We start from the raw sequence: 25,882 nt of genomic DNA, 5'->3' as shown, positions 1-25,882 counted from the left end.
TTGGACCTGCAGATTTGTTGCTGAAGATATTCTTGGGTGTGTTGTCATCTTTGGCGTGGGGACAAGTGATGAAGTTTGGGTTTTAAAGTTTGATCACTTAGTCTTTTAGAATTGTCCTTGTTAGTCGTTAGGGTTTCAAATGTCTATTTTAAAACAGATTTTTAGACATGTTCATACTCCATTTCCACTATTGACACTGGCTTATTTTTCTCAATTGAGGACTTCCAAAAAATGCTGAGTGACACAAGGAAAGTAACCTTCATGTCTCATCTCCCACTACAGGAGGCAGTTGCCATGGTGTTCTGGTGGCTCCCCAGCAACAAGTGGATGGCTGCTAGTTTGCCAGGGATTTTCTAGTAGTGAGAAATTTCAATTAATTCAGCCCTGACGGGGCCACAGTTTTAAAAGCAGAAGTAGGACTTGAGTAGTTTTTCTTTCTGCAGGTCTTGAGATACCTTTTATATTTTTATTAATGTTCATTCTCCTTGAATTTGACACCAAGGAGACATTTCAAAACCAGGCCAGTGGCTTTGAAAGCTTGTTGCAGGCTTTAATTTGAACCTGTATCCTTTGGTGGCTGTCTTTTTCAGGATCACCCCCAATGACCTGGCATTGGTCTCAAGCTTAAGCACATTCTCGCTTGGATGCAGAAGCCAGGCTGCCCTTGACTGACTCTGTCTGCTGCCTTGCTGCTTCTCATTAGGAGAAGGTCATTTGCTTTTACATTTGTGGAGACATTTCGGGATTTTCCTTCAACTTTGTAGTTGACAAATGTTACCATGGTTTCTATATTTCACACACAGATTTTCCTATCAGTGTTTTTGTTCGGTTTTACTGCTGGGCATTTATTTGGCTCCTTTAAGATGAATACATACCTATAATGTTCTTTTTTCTATTCTTAAATTTTTCTTAGATTAACTTTCCTCCTCTTCGTCTTCCTCCTTCATCTCCCCCTCCTCTTCCTCTTCTTCCTCCTCCTCTTCTTCCTCTTCAATTGTCTGTTCACTCCCTTTTGGCTATCCCTTCCAAGTGGAGAAAACTAGGAACCTGTGTCTACGTTTATTTTCCTTTGATCTTATTCTGTGACAACTTCACAACTTATCTTTCATTTTATTGACCCAATCTTTAGATTTGTCTGGTCTTCTTTTGAGACCTTGCATAGTTTTTTAAACAAAATAATTAGTCTATTTAGTTCACACATAAAAATGTGAAATCTTACCTTTTTGAAAAGTCATTCATAGGCACTGATTGTTTTTATAAAAACGAATAGACATCCATTCTTTTTGGTGACCATATTCCCTCGATCTTATGCACAGACTCCCTGTGCTGCCTCTCACTTTCCTGAGTGGGTGTTTGTTTGTTTTGTACCCCAGCCCTTTGTAGTCACACATTCGTCGTTCATTCATACTTAAAGGTGAAGGGCTGACTTGATCATGTGGACAGCCTGGTCAGTTTTCTGTGTGGGTAAGGGTCTGACTAGAATTATCTGAAGCTAGGGAGTCCAACAGACAGATTTTACTCTAGGGAACGTGGGCGGGTCACGCATGGGGACATGGGGAAGGCTCACCGTGCCATTTGGACGCCCTCACTATCCTTGAGTTGAGCTATCTTCTATTCATTACTGTTGAGTTACAGTTGACGAATGTACTTGTTCCCTCTGCCTGGTCCCCGAGTTCTGTCTGGATAGACTCCTAGACTAATGTTACTCTGAGCCTGCATCCTTGGGCAAGTCAGCGAGCTGCTGCAAGCTTGCCTGCATACACAGGCACTGTTTGGGGCGGTACTGTAAGGAGGAGGTGAGCCAAAGCATGGGCAGTGCTGTGTAGTGACCAGCGGGGTGTACCAGCTTTCTCTCTTCCTCCTTTCCACCCCTTGCTGCTCTGTACTCCACCTTCTCGTCTCTCTCCTTCCGTCCCATCTCCTTCATCCATGATCCTGCATTTGTATTTTATCATTATTATTTTTTAACAATTATTACTTTATTGGCATCTGGACCACTTGTTAATTCCTTTATTGATTAATATTTTCTTATTGAATCTATATTCCTGCTTCGGCCTTGAAGAGAATTAACTTCAAACACAGAGGCCAATACCTCCCTTATAAGCTTTATTGCTACAGACACAAAGAAACAAACAAACAGGGTCCCAGAGCCGGAAATGAATTTCAGGGTAGACTCCACTCAGGCATGGGGTGTGGCCAAGCTGCTTCAATGTCCTCAGCTTCTATGCCTCCCAACTTCCCTCATGGGAGAAAGGAATCAAGTGAGGCGATGTACCTACGTCAGCGTGCACACTCCATCCTAGGGAAATGTGCATCCACGCCGTGTCTCCCTCTCTTCCTCTGCCTGACTCTGCAGCAGCGGACAGCTCTAAGCTGTACCAGACGCAGGCTTGTGCGCTTTCGGGAGCTCCAGGTTTCCTGTAATGCTCTTTGTTGTTGCCATCGTGGGCTTCATCAGGATACTTGAGCAAGGAGCTTCTGTCCTTGTACAGCACGCCCCCCAGTCCACATAGGCCACTGTGCACAGTGCTGCACAGTTCCCAGAGCCCGGGGGATGAAACGTGCTTCAAGATGCCTGAGAGCTGCAGCTGGGGAACCCTGAGACTGCCTGCCTGTCTGTCTGTCTGTCTGTAGTCTGTCTGTCTGTCTCTGTCTCTGTCTCCATCCCTCTCCCCTTCTCTTTCTCTCTCTCTCTCTGATCCTTTCTGTCTGTCTGTCTGTCTCTGTCTCTATCTTTCTGTCTCTGTCTCTGATCCTTTCTCTCTATCTGTCTCTGTCTTTGTCTCTGTCTCTGTCTGTCTGTCTGTCTGTCTGTCTGTCTGTCTGTCTGTCTCATCCTTACCCAAGCTCCTAAAACTGCCGGTACAGCTCTTCCTGGTCTCTCTGGATGCTGCAGCACTTTCACAATACTCCAACCTGGCACAGTTACCATTCGCTGTCAGGGTCCCTAAGGCAGATTTCTGTAAGACTTGAGAAGTAAAGCAACTGAGAACCTTTTGTTAATGATTCAAAGAGGCCTTTATGCTGTGGTTGGACCATCAAGTATTGCCGACCCTGAACTCCCTGCCAAGTAGATGCACGGCTGGGAGCTCCCTTTGACCTTTGACCCTTCAACGAACGTTTGGTCCCTTATTTCCACAGAGGTAGGATAGACACTACTTCAGGGAGCCAGGACAAGCGAGTCCAGTTCCTTTTAGAGGCTTAACTCCCAAATGGACCCAACTCCTTGCATGATTTCAGGCAGGTCAGTCTGCCACATGAAGCCATCTTTCCTTAATCAAGTCCTCAGCTGGGGAAAGAAGCACAGGCGACGAAAGGCTGGGCGAATCTAGCACAGTCATTGCAGTTACCGCCAGGTCAGCTGCATATACGCTGGCCATCTGTGGGGTGACAGAGGCTGATGCCGGAGCCCTTATGTATCGAGGGGATATTTGAGGCCAGCTTAGGTCTGGAGAACACCTGCATGTGTGCCCCAGACATGCAGAGCTGATGTTCACCCCAGGCCAACGATGCCTGTGGTGACATCTGTACCAACAGCGTCTCTGTCACTGTTTCAGCTCTGCAGTTTGGTGGAGTGAGCAGATGGCTCTGTGGTTAGCAGCCCTCAACTCCGTCTGCCCTGTTTTTTTTTTAAGCAAATATTTATAATAGTATTCTAAATTGTAGGTCATGGAGATGGGAAGAGCTTGCCCTGGAGGAAGCACTACAGGCGGGAGTCTGCAGGGAGAGGCTTGAGCTATGGTTCTCACACAGTCCTCAGGCTTTTCCTAGTCTTTAGCAGCTCTGCCTCGCTGGTCTCTGTGTCACCCTTAGCTTATAGGACCTTTCCTTCTACAAGACTGCATGCATGTACATATATGTGTATACACACACACACACACACACACACACACACACACACACACACACACCAGGGTTCCATTTCAACTCTGCAACCAAGCTCAGACTGTCATAAAGTTTTAAGAGCCATATACGTTGCTTTAAGACAGGGACGGCTGTGAGGTAGGCTTTTTTGCCCCAGAGTCTGAGGGCGAGATGAGGCAAAGGGGAGACCAAATGGTATGAAGCCATGGTTGTGGTCTACCTGCTTTCCTTCCTGCCCTACAGTCATCTACAAGCAAACCACACTTTGCTTCCATGGGATTCAGGCTCTGCTTTTAGAGACCCTCTCTTGAGACAAGGGATGAGGTTCCAGGACACTTAAGCGCCACATCCAACACAGCTCTAGTGACTCACATGCTGGAGGAAGGCATCTTCCAGGCCAGACCTGGGTGGTTTGACCAGTGTGCTTGCTTCCTTCTCCTCTCTCCCTGTCCCTTTCTTCTTATTCATTAATGAATATTCATTTTATCTGTGTGCGCATGTGTGTGCACCCTTATCTGCATCTGCACTCTGTGTGTGCATTTCCTATGGCAGCAAGAAGAGGGTTTCAGATCCCCTAGAACTCAGTTACAACCGTTTGTGAGCTACCTGATGTGGCTGCTGGGAATCAAACCCAGGTCCTCTGCAAGAGCGACATCCACTCTTAAGCCTTGAGCCATCTCCCTAGCCCCTCCCTCCTTTTATTTGAACTTTTGTTTACATGTCACTAGAACAAGCCTTATTACAAAATCATAGACTGGCAGGTGGCATTTTAGCCTGACCGCTGCCGGAGGAAATCAAAGCTACTGCTCTTCTCATGAGTCCCCTCTGTCCCCCAGATGCCACCGAAAGTCTAGAAAGCAGACACCCAGGCTCGGGAAGCCCAGCAAGGCATTGCACAGCTGTCCCACCACGCTGTGTGTGCACTTACTTACAAGGGAAGGTGCGATTAAGGGCTGGGAAGGATCCTGATAGGAAGCATTTTGCTGTTGGCTCCTAATAATACACGTTTAATGCAAACTGACAGCATCAACACTTAAAATTGATTATCAGTTGTATACAGAAGTTACTAATCAGACAGGCTATGGAAGAAGCCACGGCGAGTCCAGCCATGAGAAGAGACTAACATAACATGTAAAACTATGTAATTTCTCAGACAAGTTCATGCAATCCATGCACTGAGGTGATCTAGACAGAAGACTCCACACAGTGACTTCTCATGTACTCATCTGGGGAGAGTGTGCAAACATAAGGACTCAAGTTCAGATCCCAATGAGGGGAGGGAGGGAGGGAGAGAGGGAAGGAGAGAGGGAGGAAGGAGAGAGAAGATCACTGGGGCTTGTTGGCTGCCATCTTGGATCCAGGTTCAGGATACCTGACAGGCCCCCTCTGGCCTTCTAGGCATGCATAGGCTTGTGCACCCACCTCCACATATTTTGGTATATGCATATACCAAACAAATATGGCCCCCTCCACACACACAGTCACTCAAGAAGATACAGTAGACAGAGCTATGGTCTGATATCAGGTCTCCTGTTAGTACTTTGAGTTTTTTCTTGTATTCATGGTCAGATATTATGAAGCACACTTCAGTTTTCCAAGTTGGAGTTTTGTTTGTTTTGTTTTGCTCTGTTTTCACTTAGGCAACTTTTTCAGAGAGTTTGATCATTTTCTCCTATAGACTATCTGCCTGAATAGACAAGGGAGGCTGGCCTAGCCCTTCACATCTATTCAGTAAGACAGCAGTGACTATTCATATTGGGAGACTGATGATTTCACAGTTAATTAGAAGGTCCACTGAGGATGGTTAGCAATGAACTGATCAATACATTCATTATCCTGCAGAGATGTAGTAATTAAACTAACAGATACCAGAAAATTCAGCCCAGTCAAATCATGCTTTAAAGGAGCTCTAAGAAATTCTAAACCTGTCAGGTACACACAGTCTGATAAGTCACATATGGGAAACAGCAATGAAGACAGATAGATAGGATTCTATACACAGATACGGTAAAATAGTTAGATACAGTCTTCAAAAACCTCAGAGATCTATAGCATATGGCATTTAAAGATGTTTTTATTACTTTAAGGGCTCTTTGACAATAAGACAGGTTAACTCCTGGCAACACCCAGCCCATCTCAAAGATGATGATGAGCATTAAAGAACCTCCTTATGGAGATGGCTTCAAATGTGGCAAACCAGCCACTGGGCAAAAGGTCCTAATTTGGGCCACTGACAGAATTCTGCCTAAAAAGGGGCAAGCTTCGATGCAGAGTCAGTGGCCAAACTCTGCCAGGACAGAGTAAGCAAGTCCTCAATAGTTCTGCCTCACAAATATACTGGGCCAGAAAGCTGAATATGATGCTCCAAAATTACAGAGTTTTGGGTGACTGTTCAGGCAGCAAACTGTCTCTGTCATTTTTTTTTTCACTTTAGAACTGCACTTCCTGTTTGCTCAGGTAATTAATTTTTTTCCTTCTCAAGTCTCTGACGAGATTTAAGGCCAGATAGTTTAGTTTCACAATTAAGCTTACTTGTTTAGGGGTTAAGATTCTTTAGGTATGGATAGAGGTTTTTAGGTTGATAGGGATGAGCTATGGTAGATGTTGATTTACATTTAGGATTTTAGACTCACCAAGATAGGAAAGATGCTTTCTTCAAGGTTGCCAAATACAAATAGCCAAAACACTATTAATGTAACATTTATATAATTCCTGATTATCTCATGGTTCTTCTTGCTGTAGGTAGTTTACTGTATATATGTGTGATAATATATATGTACATGTAAAAAATTAAAAAAAAAAGAAAATATAAATAAGCAAAGGATTAATCAGTAAGCACTAAACAGAAACACCCAAAGATGGCACTGGGGGAGATGGCTCAAGGATAACATCCTCGTGGTGCAATATAAGGACTTGCGTTTGGATCCTCACAATCCACTTAAAGCCAGGCCTAATGGAGCATTCTGTAATCCCAGCTCTGCATTGCGGAAGTGGGAGCTGGATCAGAAGACTCCCCAGAAACTTCCTTGTAGGTCACTTCCCTTCCCTTCTGGCCCTCAGCCTTCACATGACTAATGCTTTCCTCATTCCATATTGGTTTCCGGTTCAAACATTACTTTGCCATAGAATCCTTTCCTGGTCTCTGTTCTAGTTAGTTCTTGTTGCCTATAGTAAGAACACCCGGCAACCATCTCAGCATTCTGGGCACTGAGTCGGTCAGAGTGTGCATTTGGCCAGGTGTCTAGGGTGGACCCCCCTCCTGATTCATAGACGGCTGCTGTGCTGTTCTCTCACACAGTGAGGATATCACAATCATAGCGATCTGGAGGGCAACACAAGTGTTTAGTGCAGGACACCATAGATCCTATGTGGAAAGAGCTCCCCCAGCGCCTCTTCTCACGCGTGCCCACCTGGGTGACATCATCACTACCTGAAATGACCTGTAGATCACCTGCCTTCTCCACTCCTTCCAGAAATGTGTGAAGAGAGTAAGCAAGAAATTGGCTTTTTCCACATGATTCTGAACAGAAGTATACATGATCTCAGGGACAGAAGACCCATGGTCATGACTTAAAGTGCAGTCTGAGGAGCCAGAATGGCTAGAGGAGGCCAGAGAGAGCACTTTTGTTCTGTGTTCAGGTTGGGTGCAGCCCCCATAGAAGCACCAATTTTCATGGAAGTGGAGCTTGACACACGGGAGGGCAGAAGGCAAGATCGTAGGAAGAGGGCGGGACTAAAGGTCTCAACAGTGAGGGTATTTAACAAGGTCCTGGCAAGAGTTGTGCTGTTATGTCGAACTTCTTTAAGTCTGGTTCTCCCCAGGAGGAAGAGAGCCTCTGTGGGATTGGCAGGTGACTGTGATGGCGCCACTGGGTGAAAGAGACTTGAGAGAGTAGATTTTTACAGGGAGGCGACACTAATATGAAAGCAGAAGGGAGTCTGTGTCCCTAAGAACTGGGTCTCAAGAAGGAGAGCCACCATTTGAAAATCCCATACAAGGGTACATGAATTTCCTGGCAAATCAATCCCTGGGTAAACGTTATGATAGGTTCTGTTTTCAAGATCCCAAAGTCATCTTGTTTGGTTGAAACAGCAGAGTGTGATCGGGGAGGGAGGCGGGGGAGATGTGGGTTATCGTCAAGGGCACATACGCCTCAGTGGCTCTTCCCACTTCCTTGAAGTCACTCTAGAAGGCAGGAGAGCAGTGGCATTCCTGGACCCTCTGAGTACCTCCGGCCCCTTCTCTGTTCTCTGTCTTGCACCTCACGTCAATTCTTCATTCTCGGCTGCTCCTAATCTGAGACTACCCCGATCAAAACACTTTAGCTGTGAGGGGCGTTATGACCAGGGTCATGCACATACGCTTCATTTTTAGTTGTACAAAGTGCTTATTGAGAATCTAGAGACCAGGAGTTTCCTGACTCTTGTCATCAAATAGCCTGTCCTTGCTGTGGCTGCCCCAGGACCACCTAGGAGGACCTCTGGCTTGCCAGCCTGGTCGATGATGTGGGTGAAGAATGACTATGGATGACCGTACAAAGTGAGGTGACATCTGAGTGGAGGGGATAATGATTTTAGTTGACTATGGGTTGAATTTAAAATACGAGCTTCAAGAGGTTGTACAAAGAGCAGTGGATATATGGTCCAGAGAGCCAGATTGCGTATGTAGAGTTGGGAATGTGCAACTGGTTGAAAATGGAAGAACAAAACGAGAGCTATCCCAGTAACTCTAGAAGGACTGGGAGGATGCGAGGGGTGTGGGCTGAACACAGTGTTGGCGGGAAAGGGCGTGGGCAGAGCATGAAGGGTGGGTGGAAATGGAAGGGACAAGCATTAAGACCAGACACCGTCTGCGTGCGTGACACGTTGGAACCAAGAGAGTGGGAGGTCTGCGGAGAGAGGTGTCCGTTCTCTCGGTAGTGTGGTGGGCTGAGCAGTGGTGTGGACTGCTTCCAGGTCTAGACCCAGACCCGATGCTCCAACTCACGCAAAAGCAGAGAGCTGAAGAAGTGGTGTTCTCGGGGTGGATGCCCACAGGGCTCCTTCTGGAGCTAAGGTGGCATGGGCCTGGGGGAGGGTCCTGTGGCTGTCTATGAACCCACCCAGGGTTCATAGATGAAACTGACAATCTTCTGGCAAAGCAAAAATTAGTAAGTTTGACTGATGCCAATTTGGATTTTTAAGAGAACAGGATCAAAAAACAAGAAGTGTTTTCAACTTTCACTTTGAGGTGGGTATTAAGTGTAGACATCTCTGGCAGTTGTTTTCCTCCAAATGTTTATTCAGAGGAGAGGCAGATTCTAGGGTCCACCCTCATCTCCATAGAGAGAATGCAAAGCATCCATGGATATCTTTAAAAAAAAATTTTTTTTTTAAGTTTGGCGTATCTTTTAAAATGAAACGTGACCAAGAGCTCCAGGCAACAGATAGGAAATAATCTCTCATACGTATGTAGATGCAAAAATAATAGCACATTGGCAATCACACCACAGAAGTTTATTAAAAGAAAATCCCCTTGGCCAAGTAGAACTTGTGCCAAGAATGTAAAAAATAATTTAATATTTCAGGATATCTATTAATATAATATACCAGATAAAAGGGGCAAAGCGCCCAAACCAATCCCTTGATGACTTAAATACCCGAAGCAATTCCACACCTGGTCCTGATGGAAATTCTTAGTAGGGCAGGCATGTGATCTGTCTCTTACAGAAAGGCCATGGTGGCCTAATTGTCACGTGACCTGGGAGTATGAGGTTTGCATGAGAGGGGTCCTAAGAACCGGCTCAGCTGGAAGCTGATGGGCCTTGAGAATTGAATTTGCATAGTAACCAATAATCTGCAGGAGTTTCCAGAGTGGCAAGGACTATTAGGAGAGCTAAGGTCATCCCTCAGTACCAGCTGCATGACACACTGAAAACTCCAGTGACTCTATAAGTAGGTCAGGTATGAGCCTGGTGCCTCCGGTAATAGTCACTGCACTTGCCTTGCCCTTTAAGAAGGGAGCTGTGGCTCTGGGTAAAATTATGACCATAGCTGTTATAACTACCCACACTAACACCCTCTACCAAGTAGATCCCAGACACTCAGCACCCACAGTTGCCTTCACTCTAATGGCAGTGCTGTGGAAGGTGTCACAGGCTCAGGTTACAGAAAACGCAGTGCTCTGGGAAAGGAGGGACTGTTAGCTGGCATCCCAGAGGCATTGTGGGATCCTAATGTAGTGTCTGACTCTAGAACCCAGTGCCCTGGATCAGCCAGAAGCACAGCATTCTATTTATTTTCTTTATTTCTTCTGTGTGTGTGTGTGTGTGTGTGTGTGTGTGTGTGTGTGTGTATGTGCACCTGTGTGTGCAGGTACATATGTCTGTTTGTGGGTAGAGGTCCAAGACTCATGCCCTCTGTCTTCTTTGATTGCTCTACCTTATTCACTGAGGCAGGCTCTCCCAGTTGGACCCTGAGAAAGCTCGCAGTGTAGCTAGCCCGCTTGCTCTGGAGCTCCCTTACCTAAGCACTAGAAGTACAGGCTGTCTCTATCGCCCAGGCTGTTTCTATGCCCCCCTCCCCAGGCTGTTTCTATGCTCCCAGGCTGTTTCTATGCCCCCCTCCCCAGGCTGTTTCTATGCTCCCAGGCTGTTTCTATGCCCCCCTCCCCAGGCTGTTTGTTTCTATGCCCCCCTCCCCAGGCTGTTTCTATGCCCCCCCAGGCTGTTTCTATGCCCCCCTCCCAGGCTGTCTCTATGCTCCCAGGCTGTTTCTATGCCCCCCTCCCCAGGCTGTTTCTATGCCCCCCAGGCTGTTTCTATGCCCCCCTCCCCAGGCTGTTTCTATGCCCCCCAGGCTGTTTCTATGCCCCCCTCCCCAGGCTGTTTCTATGCCCCCCAGGCTGTTTCTATGCCCCCCAGGCTCTTTCTATGCTCCCTAGGCTTTAACATGGCTTCTAGGGATCTGAGCAGCCGTTCTCACACTTCCTCAGTAATTGCCTTAACCACAAAGACATCTACACAATCCTTATTTTCTTAAACACACTTCCTTGTGGATATTAGAGTTTGCAGCACAGTGCCATAGGATATGACAGTCGAGTGTCTCCTCTAGTGAAACCGATTTCACACTTGCCTCTTCTGTGTGACAAGGAAAATCTACTTACTTCAAGAGACACCCCTTACACAGCACCACTCCCGTCACTTTAGTCGCTTTATCCCTCATGGCTGCTGCGTAATACCCTCTGATCTCCATTGTCCTATGCACATGACGTCCGCTTACTGTTCCTCCCTTCCTCCCTCTCCCTTCTCTTTATTATGGTAACATGAGATCATGCAGTATTTTTCCTTCCCTTGACACAATGTCCTCCAGACTCATTCATGTTTCGGCAACAGATCTCCTCTTTAAAGACTGAATAACATTTCATCATGTGCACATGTAAATTGCCTGTATGCTCATGTGTATGTAAATTGTGTGTGTGCTCATGTGTATGTAAAGTAAATTGCGTGTATGCTCATGTATATGTAAACTGTGTGTGTGCTCATGTGTATGTCAGTTGTGTGTGCGCACGCACCCGTGTATCTACAGCTCACAGCCTAGCCACCTGCCAACTGTTGTGACCACATCTGGCTATCAACACAGAAGCACAGACACCTTTTCAAGGTGGCAACTTTGTTACCCTTGGCTAATATGTCCACTCCTGTTTCACCTGTGAAAGCCTAGCTCTCAGTGGCATGGCAGGAAGAGGCAGGGCCTTGGACACTGGCTTCATAGCATTGGCAAGTGCCTTTCTGGTGTTTGTGTACTATGTTCTAGAACCTAAACACATGCTAGGAAACTGCTGAGAACCATTAGAATATACTTTTAAAATTTCCCAGGAATATATAAAAGGCCTAAAATCATTTCAAAACTAAATAAATATGTTATATACCTGGATAAAAATCTTCTTGCTGTGAATTTTTCACTAGGATACTAATGACATATTACACATTTACTTTTAAAATATTAAGATTCTTTAATTTTTTAAAGTGTTTTTTAATTTAAAAGAAATTTTAACTGATGGTTGAAATGTCATGATTTAGCATGATTTCAATATATGTACATATTACATATTTAAAAGTGAGTATACATATCTACCTCTGTATCTCTTTATCATTTTTTAATGTACTAAGATGTGGCTGGGCAGGATAAGAAGTTCCAGTGAACTGTGACACAAGAGGATGCCTATAAATAGTGATTGCATGTGGTTTATTTAAAAAAAAAAAACAAGAAAGGATTTTAAATATTTTCCGATAAAGGATATTTTAGCCAAAGTTATTTTTGGAATGAGAATATAGCTCAGTAGTAGAACATTTGTCTAGTATATGTAGGTCCCAAAACTATGAAGGAAAAAAAAAGCCTTTTTTTTTTTGATAACTTGGTAGAAAAACAAAAAGGCAGGTGCAAGTAAATTATGAAAATCCCCAGGGGGGCATGTCTGTAATTATCAATGCCTGCTTTAGCTTTTTGTTCTTGTGCATGCGTCTGTGTGCGTGTGTGCATGCGTCTGTGTGAGTGTGTGCATGTGTCTGTGTGAGTGTGTGCATGCGTCTGTGTGAGTGTGTGCATGCATCTGTGTGAGTGTGTGCGTGTGTCTGTGTGAGTGTGTGCATGTGTCTGTGTGAGTGTGTGCATGTGTCTGTGTGAGTGTGTGCATGTGTCTGTGTGAGTGTGTGCATGTGTCTGTGTGAGTGTGTGCATGTGTCTGTGTGAGTGTGTGCATGCATCTGTGTGAGTGTGTACATGTGTCTGTGTGAGTGTGTGCATGTGTCTGTGTGAGTGTGTGCATGTGAGTACAGATGCCTTTGGAGGGCAGAAGAGGGCATCAGATTCCCTGGAGCTGGAGTTACAGACAGTCATGAGCCGTCAGACATGGGCACTAGGACCTGATCCCAGGTCCTCTGGAAGAACAGCAAGTGCTCCGAACCACTGAGCCATCGCCTTAGCACCCCTCAAAGCCTATTTTAAAGTATAGTGCAGAGTTGAGTGAAAGAATAAATTTTAAAGTCATCAGCATAGAACAGATGATTCCAAAAGAGAATCCAGTACATATTTCCATTTATTACATAATAAATGTACCATTTCAAATCACTGAGAAAAGAATAAATTATTCAGCAAATGGTTTAAAAATACCGAAACAATCATTTGGGGAATTCAGGATTCTTTCATACCTTACAATAATACAAACCAAAGATAGTTAATGAAGTATTAAAATAAACTTTATATGATAATGGCAGAGAAATATAGACATCTAGATTAATATTTTTCTGTTCTCAGGGTGAGAGAGGTGGTCCTAAATATAAATGAAAAAAAAAAAAAAAGAAAGCAAAGCTAAATTCGAGACATTCTATATGATAAAAATAAATGTTGAAGTGTAGTAAACAAAACTGAAAGATAAATGGCAGAGTGAGGCCATGTCTGCAGTGCATACAAAAGACCATTGCTTCAATATGGACAGAGAATTTTAAAAAATAAACAGGAAATGGATATGCAGGGTCAAAATGGACAAGAGCAGGAGCTGATTATTCACAAAGGAAAATAGACAACAGAATAGCATGAAAATAATCTTCCATAGAGGATAAATGTGATCGAACAATAATAAAAGGTGGTGTTAGCCTTCTGATTGGCGTATCTTCCCTCTTTCTTTCCTCGTTTCCTCACTCCCCCTCGCCCCACTCTCTCTCTCTCTTTCTCAGCTCAAGCTGGTATTGAATGTAGTCAGCCTCCTGCCCTGGCTCCCTGAATGTTGGATTCCAGGCATGCAGCATACACAGTGCCGAGTTTACTTTGCTCATTTCCAAGGATGTGACGTCACAACCCCAGCACACACACACACACACACACACACAAATCATCAATCCAACTTAAAAAAAAAATGGCCAAAGGCATTGACTAGACCTTTTCCCAAAGAACATATGCAAATGACCTTTGAAAGGATCTCAGTCTGATCAGAAATCAAGGAAACACAAATTGATGTCACCACAAAATGCGTCTTTAAAACCACTAAGATAGTCAACAACTAGATGTGAAAGTCCTGGGCGCTGGCAGAGACAGGGAGAAACTGGCTCCTTTGTGCAGTGCTGAGAGGGAAGTGAAATGACATAGAAAATAGGGAAAATGGTATGAGGATCCCTCGTCCCCAGTGGCTCTGTGTCGTGATTTCAAATGGGGGAGGCAGCACTTCACAGTCGGAACCAACCTAGAGTTCTGGGCTTTGATGACTGGCCCTTGGAGAGCAATCTAGAAAAGAGAGAGAAGACGAACTCAAAATAAACTTCTTCCCAACTCAGGCTGCTGGGGAGGAAGGCTTGGCTTAGACGTGAGGCAGGCAAAATTGATGGTTGAAAAAATATTTCCATGGAGGTGGTTATTACAGGTTTGCTTCACATAGGCTCGAGGCTCATGTTTATATTAAAATGATTTGGTTCTAGGAATCCCCAAATTGGAAAATTAACATATTTATTTCTCAGTCAATGGTGGCCTGAGGACTCGGGACTCTGGCGTGGGAGATTATTACTGGGAAACTGCATTATTAAAATTTCCATTCTCTCCAAATAGGTTTTTACAGATTGTCTTCAATACGCATCAAAATCCTCCCAGGTAGTTTTGCGACTCTACAATTCATTCTGAAATGTGAAGAGCCAAGTGCCCCTCTACAAAAATCAATTTGATAAGGAAGAGAAGGGAGCAAAGTTGCAGGGCTCAGTCCACCAAAACCAGAGGTCTCATAACAATGAAGCCCCAAACGCTTGAGGCAGCGCCATACTTGAGCAAAGATGTGGCCTTTGCGTGTGCACAGCTGAGCTGCTCAGGGCAAGAGCAGCAGGACAGTCGCCATCCAAGCTTGGTCTGTACTTTAAACCCTATCAACAGGGAAACCGCCAATGGAGGTTAATCAGTCATGGAGGACACCTTCATGATGTCACAGGAAGCAGGCCAAGTAAGCACACCCATAGAGAGGAGGAGGAACAAACAGGGCTGTGTGAGATTAAGACTGTCTGTCAGAGGAGCTGGGAAGATGGCTTGGCCAGTAAAGCATAAGGTCTGGAGTCCCATGCCCAGAATCTGCTCAAACAAACCAACCAACCCATGCACACAGTGTGGTGGTGCGAGACTTGGAAGCCCATCTCTGGGAAAGCAGAGACAGGTAGATTCACTGGCCGGCCAGCCTAGTTTAAGCAAGAGGCAGGCCAGTGAGAGATGTGTTTTGAAAAATAAAGGTATGCTCTTCCCTGGGGGAGACTATTTATTCTGCTCCCAGCATCCTTTAGTTCTTAGTGTAGAGTTGAGGTCTCTTGAGCTTTCTCTGTCCGTGTTAGCATGTCTACTGGTGGTGTTCTTGTTCAGCTCAGATTTAGGCAGTCTTGTTGGTAAAAGACTATCCGCGCAGCCTCTGACATCCCTAGGACAGACAACCTCACAGCAAAATCCCCTGTTCCTCTGGCTCGTACAATCTTTCTGCCCTCTCATACACAATGATCCCTGGGCCATAGTTACAGAAGCTATGCTGCAGGTGTATCAGTTAGGGCTGGGCTCTACAGTGTATATATACACATATGTGCATGTGACAATGATTAATGTAAAAAGAAAGCATGCATTAGAAAGTCAGCAAAGGGGGTTTAGAGGGAGGAAAGGGAAGGGGGGAAATTATATATATTTTAATCCAAAAAAAAAATTTAAGAAGATAGATAGTGCCTGAGGAATGACTTCAGAGGTCCTTTGGCCTCTACTTCCAAATATCCACACCATAAGACAGACAAATAGAAAGATAGGCAGGAAGACAGACAGACAGACAGACAGACACACATACACACACACACACACACACACACACACACACACACACACACAGAGAGAGAGAGAGAGAGAGAGAGGGAGAGAGAGAGAGAGAGAATTTATGCTAAGCCACAAAGAGGCATTTTTTTCAGAGTATGAGAGAACTGTGTGCATTACATCTACCTCTCTTTCATACCAAGAATATATAAAGAACGCCAACAAAAAGGAAGGCAATCTAATAGGCAAGTAAGCAAGAGCTCTCAATAATCATGTGAAAACCACTGGTGTCACTGGCCACTGAGGACACTACAAGTTAAAACATTTTGATCATCACCTATGACATAGCTAAAAAAAAAAATCAGATGATACCAAGTGTAGGGGATGCTGAGTGAGTGGCTGTCACATGTCACTGTACCTGCTGGGCTATGTATTGGTACAGCCAGCTGTGGCAAGGGAACTGTATTTATATATGCATATGCACGTACTGTGGTCAACACGGCTGCTCATAGGCATATGCCTAGCAGGCTACTTCATAGGCATCACAGAGTGTATGTACAAGAATGATCACAGCAGTACTGCTTAGGGGGTACCCCAGCAAAAGAAACCACCCAAGCACCCCTCATTAGTAACATGGGCAGGCAGTCATACTCTACTCTTGCAATGGATGTGACACAACACTGAAAATGAAAACATGTCTGCTGAAGTGGCCCCAGCATCATGGAGAGCCAAGAGCCAAGGCATTAACTGGTCCACACTGACGGATGCATTGGCCAAGATTTCCAAAACAAACAAAAACAATTTACTTAGTTAGGAGCAAGGAAATTGTTCATCTTTGGGAGGTGGGGCTGGAAGAAAGCAATCAGGATATGCAGTATTCTGGGTGTGAATCACATTCTACTTGTGACTTAAATAGTGGCCAGCCACACCAAGAGTTTTTTTTTTTTTTTTTAATTTAATTCATTGAGCAATAATCTTTTTTTTTTTTGCACCTTTTTTGGGGGATGTTATATTTGAAAGGAAAGTTTGTTACAGAAGGAAATGTGTCGGAGGAGTTCTCAAAGTCCTTGTAACAATGAGAGTAACATGTGCAGGCCCAGGAATGGCTCATGAAATGAATTGAATCACAGATACATGCAGCAATTACGCATCAGGGTGCAGGTTCTCGTATTTTTCAAATGTGTGAAAGCTGAGAGAGAACCTAGATGTGCAAAGCAAATGGCGTATCGGGCAGGGAAATGGGATAAATGGAACGTTACACCACCGACGATTTCGGAGGATGGAAAAGTGTGTCTGGAAAACAGTGGGTGGAAGAAAAGCGCATGTAGGAAGAGACTTTCCCAGCTTTCTTTTCAGCATGTATCAACATAAGAAGGGAAATGCACTTGAAAGCAACAGCCAAACACAGTGAACAACTCTTATCTCTGGGTGGACATGTGAGGTGCATATTTTTCTTCTTAAAATTATTTTGATTTTCCAGTTGTCTGCGTAGAATACCCTTTATTTTTCTATGCATGAGGTGACATAAATTGCAGCAGAGTCAGCTTATACATCTAGCTGCTTGTGAGAAATGCTTGAAACTTTTTAGCAACATGAAGAATTATACGCAGGCTACCTTTCCCAAAGCCATTTCCTTGGTTCAGTGGGAAATGTGAAAAAGATAATAGATACAGACGCTTTTTCTTAGATGGAGTGGGAGGAAGGTGACGGAAGGACATGGATATTGCTCTTTTGAGCATTCTGTAATCCTTAGAATCTAGAACAGTCCAGTGTTAGAAGAAACATTGAAAAGCATAGTGACTGGGTGTGGCAGCACACATCTTCAATCCCAGCACTCAGGAGGCAGAGGCAGGCAGATCTCTGTGAGTTTGAGGCCAGCCTGGTCTACAGAGAAAGTTTCGGGACAGCCAGGGCTCTAATGCATAGAAAAACCCTGTCTTGAAAAACAACAATAAAGAGAGGGGGTGGGGAGAAAGGGAGAGAGAGAGAGAGGAGAGAGAGAGAGAAAGAGGGAGAGAGAGAGAGAGAGAGAGAGAGAGAGAGAGAGAGAGAGAGAGAGAGAGAGAGAGAGAGAATATGAATGATGCCTGTGATTCAACCTAGGCCTGGCCTGGCTTCCTTTGTGATTTAAATGTGTTTTGCTTTATCTTCTTTCTTTGAGTTTAAGTTTAATTTCTTGTCTATCACAGCTTCATGCTTGTGCTGGGGAAATGCTGGGCATAAAGTAGACATTAAAGGACAGCTCACTGATGGGCACAGAACCTTTCTCAAAACCCAGGCGATGCCCTCATGAGTAGAGGCATCTTCCTTCAGTTGAGTGGTTTGCGGGGTTCAGAGCGCATCACTCAGGAATAGTTTGTGACTCCCCTGGGAGGTGAGTGGATTATACCATGCCATCAAATTAACTGTGTGCCGGTGCTGATGATGTAAACTTAGTGATGTAAACCAGATAAGGGAGAATCTCATCCTAGTTGACAGTGCAACTCAAAAGTCCAAAGAGAGAAAGAGCCAGATGAGCTTTTGGAAAGTCAGTTGTGTTAGTGGAAATAATATCAGCGATGCTGAATTCCGGGTTTGGCTCCTGAAGAATCCTCCCTCTGTCTCAAGAGAGAAGATCAACAGTGTGTTCTGCACACATGTGCTGGTTGTATGTTAATACTTCATTAAAAAAAATGCCAACCAGAAAGCTGAGCATGGTGTCCCCTGCCTTTATTCCCAGCCTTCTGGAGTGCAGCCCAGGCATACCTGTGAATCCAAGGGAGTCCTGGTCTCAGTAACAAGTTCCAGGCCAGGCTGCATCTGTACAGGGTGACCCTATCTCAAGCAACAACAACAAAAATCAAACCGACGGCAGCAGCAAAACACACAAACTAACTAACTTGCCAGATGGCGATTCTGTCCTTTAGAGACGGAGAGCCCAGTGCCCTGGTTTGCTGTGATAAAACACGTGGGTGAAAGCAACTCGGGGCAGGAAATGGTATATTTGTCTCACAGTGGATAGCCTATGATCAAGGGTAGGCAAGACAGGAACTGCATCAGAGACCATGGAGGACCAGAGCTTACTGCGCAGCTTCCGGCAGCTTGTTCAGCTAGCTTTCTTGCATAGCCCATGCCCACCTGCCTAGGGATAGCATCGTTCACAGTGGGCTGGGCCAGCTAGTAATTAAGAAAATGCCTCACAGACATGGCCACAGGCCACTCAGGTCTGAGCAGTTATTCTGCTAAGGTTCCTTTCTCTCAGTTGAGCGTAGGGTTGTTTGAAGCTAACGTTGACACCCAGGCTTGTAGATAGTGAGCCACCGTGCTCGCTGTCAGAGAAGTGGCAACTGGGGGAGGTTGAGGATTTTGTCTTTCTAACCTCAAAGCCTGAGATCTCTCTGTATCATCTGGATGGAACCTTAGGTCACGTCCCTGATGGCCCAAAATCTCGCATTTGACCCTTGTAAGCTTCTAAGCTATCATCAAGTCAATGGGAAAATATTCAGCTACTGGGGCAAGGGAGAGTTTGTCTTTGGTCTACTGATCTCTATCCAGCACCCTGTAATTAAACTCGGCTCTGCTCTTTCTGGAACAGTTAGTGGAAAGAGTGAGGAGGGACACACATTACTGGCTTTCAGATTTTTCAGCTCCACTAATGGAAAAGAAAAAAAAATGCAATTGCGTTAAACTTCATGGCTACATGTGCTTACAGGAATTGGCTCTGAGGAAATTATCATGGGATTCAAAGTTGAAGCCTGGGTTCTCGGCTAAGAGCGCAGCCAAGAAGCCAGTAACTACTTAACTGTCTGTGCTACATCATCTCAGTAACTTACTGTCCTTCTTTGGAGCCCGATCTGAGGGGGCAGGAAGAGAGTGGGGAGTGATATGTGCTCTTGTAGACCTTATATAAGGTACACATGCTTTTCCCAGGTAACTCACATACCTGTATAGTTTTAAATGTTGGTTCTATTTACTTATAGACTTCCTACAGTTTTTGAACCTTTGAGAGACTCCGCTGACCCTCAATGCCAAAACCTCTGTAGTATGTGCTAATGGGATCCTAGGTTTACCCGGAGAGTCCTTATCTTTTAGATAAGCAAGCTGAAAGATTTTCTGGCTAAAAGGATCTGATAACGCAGACTTTGCTTTCAGATGATCCTGTGGGGGAGGGCGTTCAGTGATGGGGTAGTATGCCAATCCTACAGTCCATGAACCAATAACCAAGGAAGGTGGGGGCTGGTTAGATCGATGATGGTCCTTGATGGTGTGTGTGTGTGTGTGTGTGTGTGTGTGTGTTGAAATTTTCCATGAAAGTGGTTGTACAAAATATACAAGGATACAAATTTTAAAACACCTGGAATGAATGCTCTCTAGTGTTACTAATTTTAACCCTCTGTGATTTAGCTTTCCAAGGAACCTGCAAAGAAAATGAACTTGTAGTGATAGATGTTGTGTGCCCTTGTTTTATATTTGGTGGTGTTTTGTGTGTATTTTATTTACTCAGATACTGTGTGCATATGCTCGCCTCTTTGGATGCCATATAGACTTCTGGATTAGGAGGTCTGGTGTGTCCTACTTCCCAGGTGGTTCTGAGATAATGCAGTTAATTACTTCCACACATGTACTTTGGGCTGGGAAGTGGCAAACACAAGGACAGAGAAGTCAAGTAAGAGTTGGTCATCCACCGTTTTGCACACAGTGTGACTTAGTTTGTTTACTTGTTCTTGAAGTGCTGTGGATTGAATTGAGGGCCCTGAGCAAACCAGCCCAGCATTTCACCACTGAGCTACATCTCCAGTTCGCGAGTTCTTTCCTTTCTGTGCGTGTATGTTTGTGCATGCATACATGTGTGTGCTTGCTTGTGGAGGCCGGAGTAAACCCTCAGGTGCCATCATCATCAGGAACCATCCACCTTGATTTTTGAGGCAGTCTCTCATTGGCCTGGAACGTGCCAAGTAGGCTAAGCTGGCTGTTCAGTGATATTTACATATCTGCATGTTTTGCCTCCTTAGCGCTGAGATTTCAAGTTAGGCGCAGTGGTGCTTAGCTTTTTAAAGGGAGTTTTTGGTATCAGACTTGGGATCTAGTGATTGTATAGCAAATTCTTTACTAGTTAAGCCACCATGCTAGCCCCATTTCTTAGAAGACCTGACTGGGTTGACAAAATGGCTCAGTGGATGAAGGCTGTTGCTTCCAAGCCTGACCATCTGAGTTCCATCCCCAGAACCCTGGTGGTACAAGAGCAGAACTGACTCCCTCTGAGCTGGGCGTGGTGGTGCACGCCTTTAATCCCAGCACTCGGGAGGCAGAGGCAGGTGGATCCCTGTGAGTTTGAGGCCAGCCTGGTCTACAATGCGAGTCCAGGACAGCCAAGGCTACACAGAGAAACCCTGTCCTGAAAAACCAAACAACCAAACCAAACCAAACCAAACCAAACCAAACCAAACCAAACAAAACCAAAAAGAGTTGACCTCTGACCTTCACACATGTACCATTGGATGTGCACTCATGCAGGAGTGTATTTAATACATAAATAAATAAATGTAATTTAAAAAAACAAAAGCGGGTATAGTGATGCATGTTTGTAATCCTAGGCAAAACAAAAAGATGACGATAAGGAAACAGAAAAGAAAGAGGAGGAGGTAGAAGACACGAAGTGTTGCCATTGATCTCTCAGTGAGGTTCTGACTTCTAGGGCATCAGGAGAAATGGCTGAGGTAAACATTGCACAGACAGGAGACAGGATCCAAGATACCGACACCAAAGTCAAGTTAATCTGGCCCTACACTTGCCACTCAATGAGCTACACGACCTTGGGTAGGTCACCGATCTTTCCGGAGCTTCTTACTGCTCCAGCCATGAAATGGATGCCACAGTAGAGTCTTCTAGTTTAGGGTGGCGTCTGACTAGAGGCAGCATTTAGTAGCTCCTCGATGTTGATCTTCCGCTAAGTAAGAGTAAAAGTAGGTGAGAGTAGGTAAGCCAAAGAATAAAGTGCTGCCTGCGTTTGCTTCTGGCTTGTTAATCAATGGGTGTTTTTTTCTTTATTGTTCTCTGGACTTTTCAACTATCTAGTACTTGTTATTTTTACGTTTCTCTCTCCCCCTCCCTCCCTTCCTCTCTCTCTCCCTCCCTCCTTCCCTCCCTCTCTCCCTCCTTCCCTCTCTCTCTCCCCTCTCCATCTCCCTCCCTCTCCCTCCCTTTCTCTCTCCCCCACCTCTCTCTCTCCCCCACCTCTCTCTCTCCCTCCCGCCCCCCCTCTCTCCCTCTCCCTGGCTCTCTCTCTCCCTCCCTCTCACTCTCCCTCCCTCTCACTCTCTGTCTCTCCCTCCTTCCCTCCCTCTCTTCCTCCTTCCCTCTCTCCCTCCCCTCTCCATCTCCCTCCCTCTCCCTCCCTTTCTCTCTCCCCCACCTCTCTCTTTCCCCCACCTCTCTCTCTCTCTCTCTCTCCCTCCCACCCCCCTCTCTCCCTCCCTCCCTCTCCCTCTCCCTGGCTCTCTCTCTCCCTCCCTCTCTCTCTGTCTCTCCCTCCTTCCTTCCCTCTCTCCCTCCCCTCTCCATCTCCCTCCCTCTCCCTCCCTTTCTCTCTCCCCCACCTCTCTCTCTCTCTCTCCCTCCTGCCCCCGCCCCCCCTCTCCCTCCCTCCCTCTCCCTCTCCCTGGCTCTCTCTCTCCCTCCTGACACAGGGTCTCATGCTGTAGCCCTTCTTCCTGCCTCTGCTTCTCAAGTGCTAAGATTACAGGCCCATGGCTAGGTAGAAAGTATCTCTTAAAAGGAATTCTAAAAGTCTTTACCGATGACTGAAATGGCGCAGTGGGTGAAAGCTCTTGCCATAGGATGACAATTGAGTTGTAACCTGAATAAATTAATAATAATAAAAAAAGGAAGCTCTTGCCACAAGCCTGATGACCTGAGTTTGATTCCTGGATCCCACATGGCGGAAGGAGAGAACTGACTCCTGCAAGCTGTTTTCTGACCCCCACACAGGCACTCTAGTGAGCTCGTACCCACATACATATTTAAATGAACAAATCCATGTAATAAGAAGTAAAAAAAAAATCCTAAATTTACAAAAAGTCTTTCCATGTCCTGTAGGACCTACACTATGCATCTTCCAGGTGATTTTTTTTTTAAAAAAATTATTGTATTTAGCTAACATATTGTGTTGCAATATGGAGTAAAAGTGATGTTTTTTTTTATATATGGATCTGGAATTTAATATAGCTGATTCAAATGTCCATCATTTATTTTACTTGACATTTTTGGGATATATCAGAAATCTATCTTCTTGCTTATATTGAAACGCGCACATTTTGATGAACATGACCGCTTTATGGGAGAGTCCAATAGAGAGAAGCACCTGCTTTGCCTTCATTTTCTCAGCAGGCTCTCTCCTCTCTAGGGCCCAGAGCCCCTTTAAAGGCTGATGACTTTCACTGTGTACACTGATGATCTCACCAGCCCCTGTGAGCCATCTACCCCTCACCACTACTGTTCCTCAGCAGCAGACCAGCCTCTTTTGAGGCTGTGAACCCCCTTGATCCAGTCATGAATACCACTTCAAGAAAAAAAAATCACACCCATGCATGTTGTGTGTCTAGTTTCATAGTATCCAGGGCCCCGCCCCCATGGACTCCATTTCCATTGGCTAGGCTGCCTAGCCACAGTGGCAGACTGACAGATGCATAGACACACATCAGGCACCCAGATGACTTTGAAAAAAAAATGGAAGTCTACAGATCTGAAATCGTTAGCCTCGCTGGATAAATTAGTGGATAATTACGGGCATTACATAGAAGGTTTTTGCTTTGCCAAATGATTTACACGAGGACATCTATAAATAGCAAGCCCATGCTTCATGTTTGAATTGGGCTGCTGTTTTACCCAAAGGCTAAGACCTTTCTGGAACACACCTACTGCAGGACGGTAGGCCCAATGCAAAGTTCCAAAAAACACTTTGACTCTTGTGATGACTTTCACTACCTACAGAATTCCAGGTCATCTCTCAAATGGCAGCTGACCCCTCGGCCTCTCTGGGAGTGGTGGTCAGTGCTGGACAAGAATGAGTTCCATTGAGTTCCAGGGAGAAGAGCGGTGTTTTGTATGTGGGCAGGGAGCCTGCTTTGGAAACAACCGTCTAGTGTGGCGAATCCCAATTCTCAACTCACAGAGGGAAGGGCTAAATCTGTCAAGGCAGCATGATATAGTTAGACAAACTCGCCTATTTGCCAAATGGGCTTGCTTGCTTTTCCAACTGGATTTTAGAGAAGCTGCCACTGGTGCTCCGATGAGATAGCTGGGAATTAAATTGGAGGGGGCAAAGTTTTTGTTGTTGTTGTTTTGTTTTAGACCACCGTCTCTGATGGTTAACTATTGACACAAAGTGTACAGTGCCAGCGTTAAGCCCATCACCAGCGCCCCCTTGAGCTGTGGTGCCTTCTAAGGTTGCACAGCATGGCCACAGGGCCTCACTTTTCCTTGCTCTGATTAGCCCTCTAAACTGGCATCCCTTTGCGGCATAGGGAACGCTTACATCCCCCCAATACCCCACGTACTCCTAAAGACCTCTAAATAGACAGGAGCCTTGCACTTAACAGGGTCTACCAACTAACTGCAACTCCATCTTGCGCGGCTTACTCTCCCTGCCCGGTTGCCATTTGGCTCTGTGCAGTTAAGCAGCCACGCTTTACTTGGCTCTCTTCCAACTTTTCCAAACATGTGCCTGGCACCCACACAAGTTTCAAAGGAAGTATAAATGTGACAGGAGACTTGCTGCGGGGTTGGTTTTGTGTATATGTGTTAGTGTGACTCTTAAAAAGACAAGTGTTAAGTTCTACAGAGTAGCAACTTCTACAACGGGAAACGCTAACTTTCTTGCAAACGCAGTCACTTTTCTTCGCTTAATATATTTCTTTAAGCCCGTGGTATCTTAAATTAGGGAGGAGGCATCCTGATAAGCAAAGGGTCCCCGAGACCCCAGGCTGAGGCACACTTTGTGGGCTCCCTGCTAAAGCTTTCTAAAAGCCTTCTAGGCTGTCTCTGTCTGTTTGCCCCCAGAAGTTACCCATCCCACCCTCACTAGGGACACAGGCATCATCCTAATTCTCTTCCCCAGCCCAAGGAAGCCATCTGGGTACTGGGGTTAGGGTGAGGTGCCTGGAGTCCAAAGACAGAAGCTTTGCAAAGGGTTGGTTCTGTCCAGCTGGCTCCGCATGAGAAGCAATGGGTCCACCAGACCCCAGCTCTCTGAGAAAAAAATCCCAGTTCCCCTGGCACCCGGACCCCAGAGGAAAGGTGGCAGAAGGAGAGGGACTCTGTGTTTCCACAGGGCAGGCGCGCTGTACCTTGGATTCCAAGCTGCTGGTGGACGCAGGAGAGGGCGGCTGCTCTGTTCCTGTCGCCTCCCTGGTCAGCCGTCCGTCCCCGCTGTCCTCGCGTGCACCACTTGGAGGGATCATCATGACCAGCGAGAACGGTTTGGGGAACCCAGGCTCACTGGACTTCGGTGGTGCTCTCTCAGTGCCAGGTCCCCGGGATGTCCATCCCGCCAGGCGGTGGCGTGTGCCCTGGGGCCGCGCCTGGCCAGGTCCTGCCCACCTCCTGGGCCTCTGCTCCGCCCTGCGCAGCACCAGCGGCCACCTCGCTTCAGATCGAGAGTGTGTCAAGTCGTGACTGCCGCCCACCGCAGCGGGCGGGTGGGCCCCGGCTGGCCCCTTGGAGAATGGGAGGCGGAGGCTCGGGGCGGGGCTGCGTGGTCGAGCTGGGGAACCCAAGGCGGGCGGGGTCCGCACTCACCCGACAGTGCGGGAGATCCGCGGTGAGCGCCAGCTCTGAGTCTGATGATGTTCTAGCGAAAATGCTCATCAAACCCCCAAGGAACAGAAAGCGCGTACAAACAAGTGCTATGGGCCACCTTCAGCAACCCCCTCATGCCTGGCCCTGAGAGTGAAGGGAGATGTGGTGGCACTTAGCTTAATTTATAGTTCCGTGACAGCAGGGACTAGTGTGGGCGTCCTCTGACCCATGGGCACTGCAATTTCCAGTGTTCTGCCTTGATCTAAATCAGGCAGATAATGCCTTTGGTATATCGACACCTGGTCACCAATTTCTCCTGCTGTGGCTCACAGGCTCACCATGGGTTAGGCATGGTCACTTTCATTTATAGATGAGGAAACTGAGGTTTGAACAGGGTCGCTTTAAGTTGCTCAACTATAAATGGCAGAGCTGAGACTTGAGAGTGACTTGGGCT

General features: G+C 45.9%; 1 protein-coding gene across 3 annotated transcripts in view; it reads right to left on the bottom strand.

The window, feature by feature from the left end:
* STAC (SH3 and cysteine rich domain) overlaps positions 1-25,511 on the bottom strand; it is a 115,874-nt gene extending 90,363 nt beyond the window's left edge. The window contains exon 1 of one of the 3 annotated variants that reach the window (XM_084753530.1): positions 24,978-25,511. In XM_084753530.1, coding sequence (XP_084609656.1) covers positions 24,978-25,094 — 117 coding nt within the window. In that variant the 5' untranslated portion in view covers positions 25,095-25,511. The remainder of the gene's footprint in view (positions 1-24,977) is intronic. The other 2 variants (XM_084753531.1, XM_084753532.1) reach the window with 2 other exon arrangements.
* Between the last annotated feature and the right edge of the window lie 371 nt (positions 25,512-25,882).

This window comes from Acomys minous (assembly GCF_964271855.1).
Source record: "Acomys minous genome assembly, chromosome: 13".
NCBI classification, from domain to species: Eukaryota; Metazoa; Chordata; class Mammalia; order Rodentia; family Muridae; genus Acomys; species Acomys minous.
This window is presented reverse-complemented; position numbering and strand designations above follow the sequence as displayed.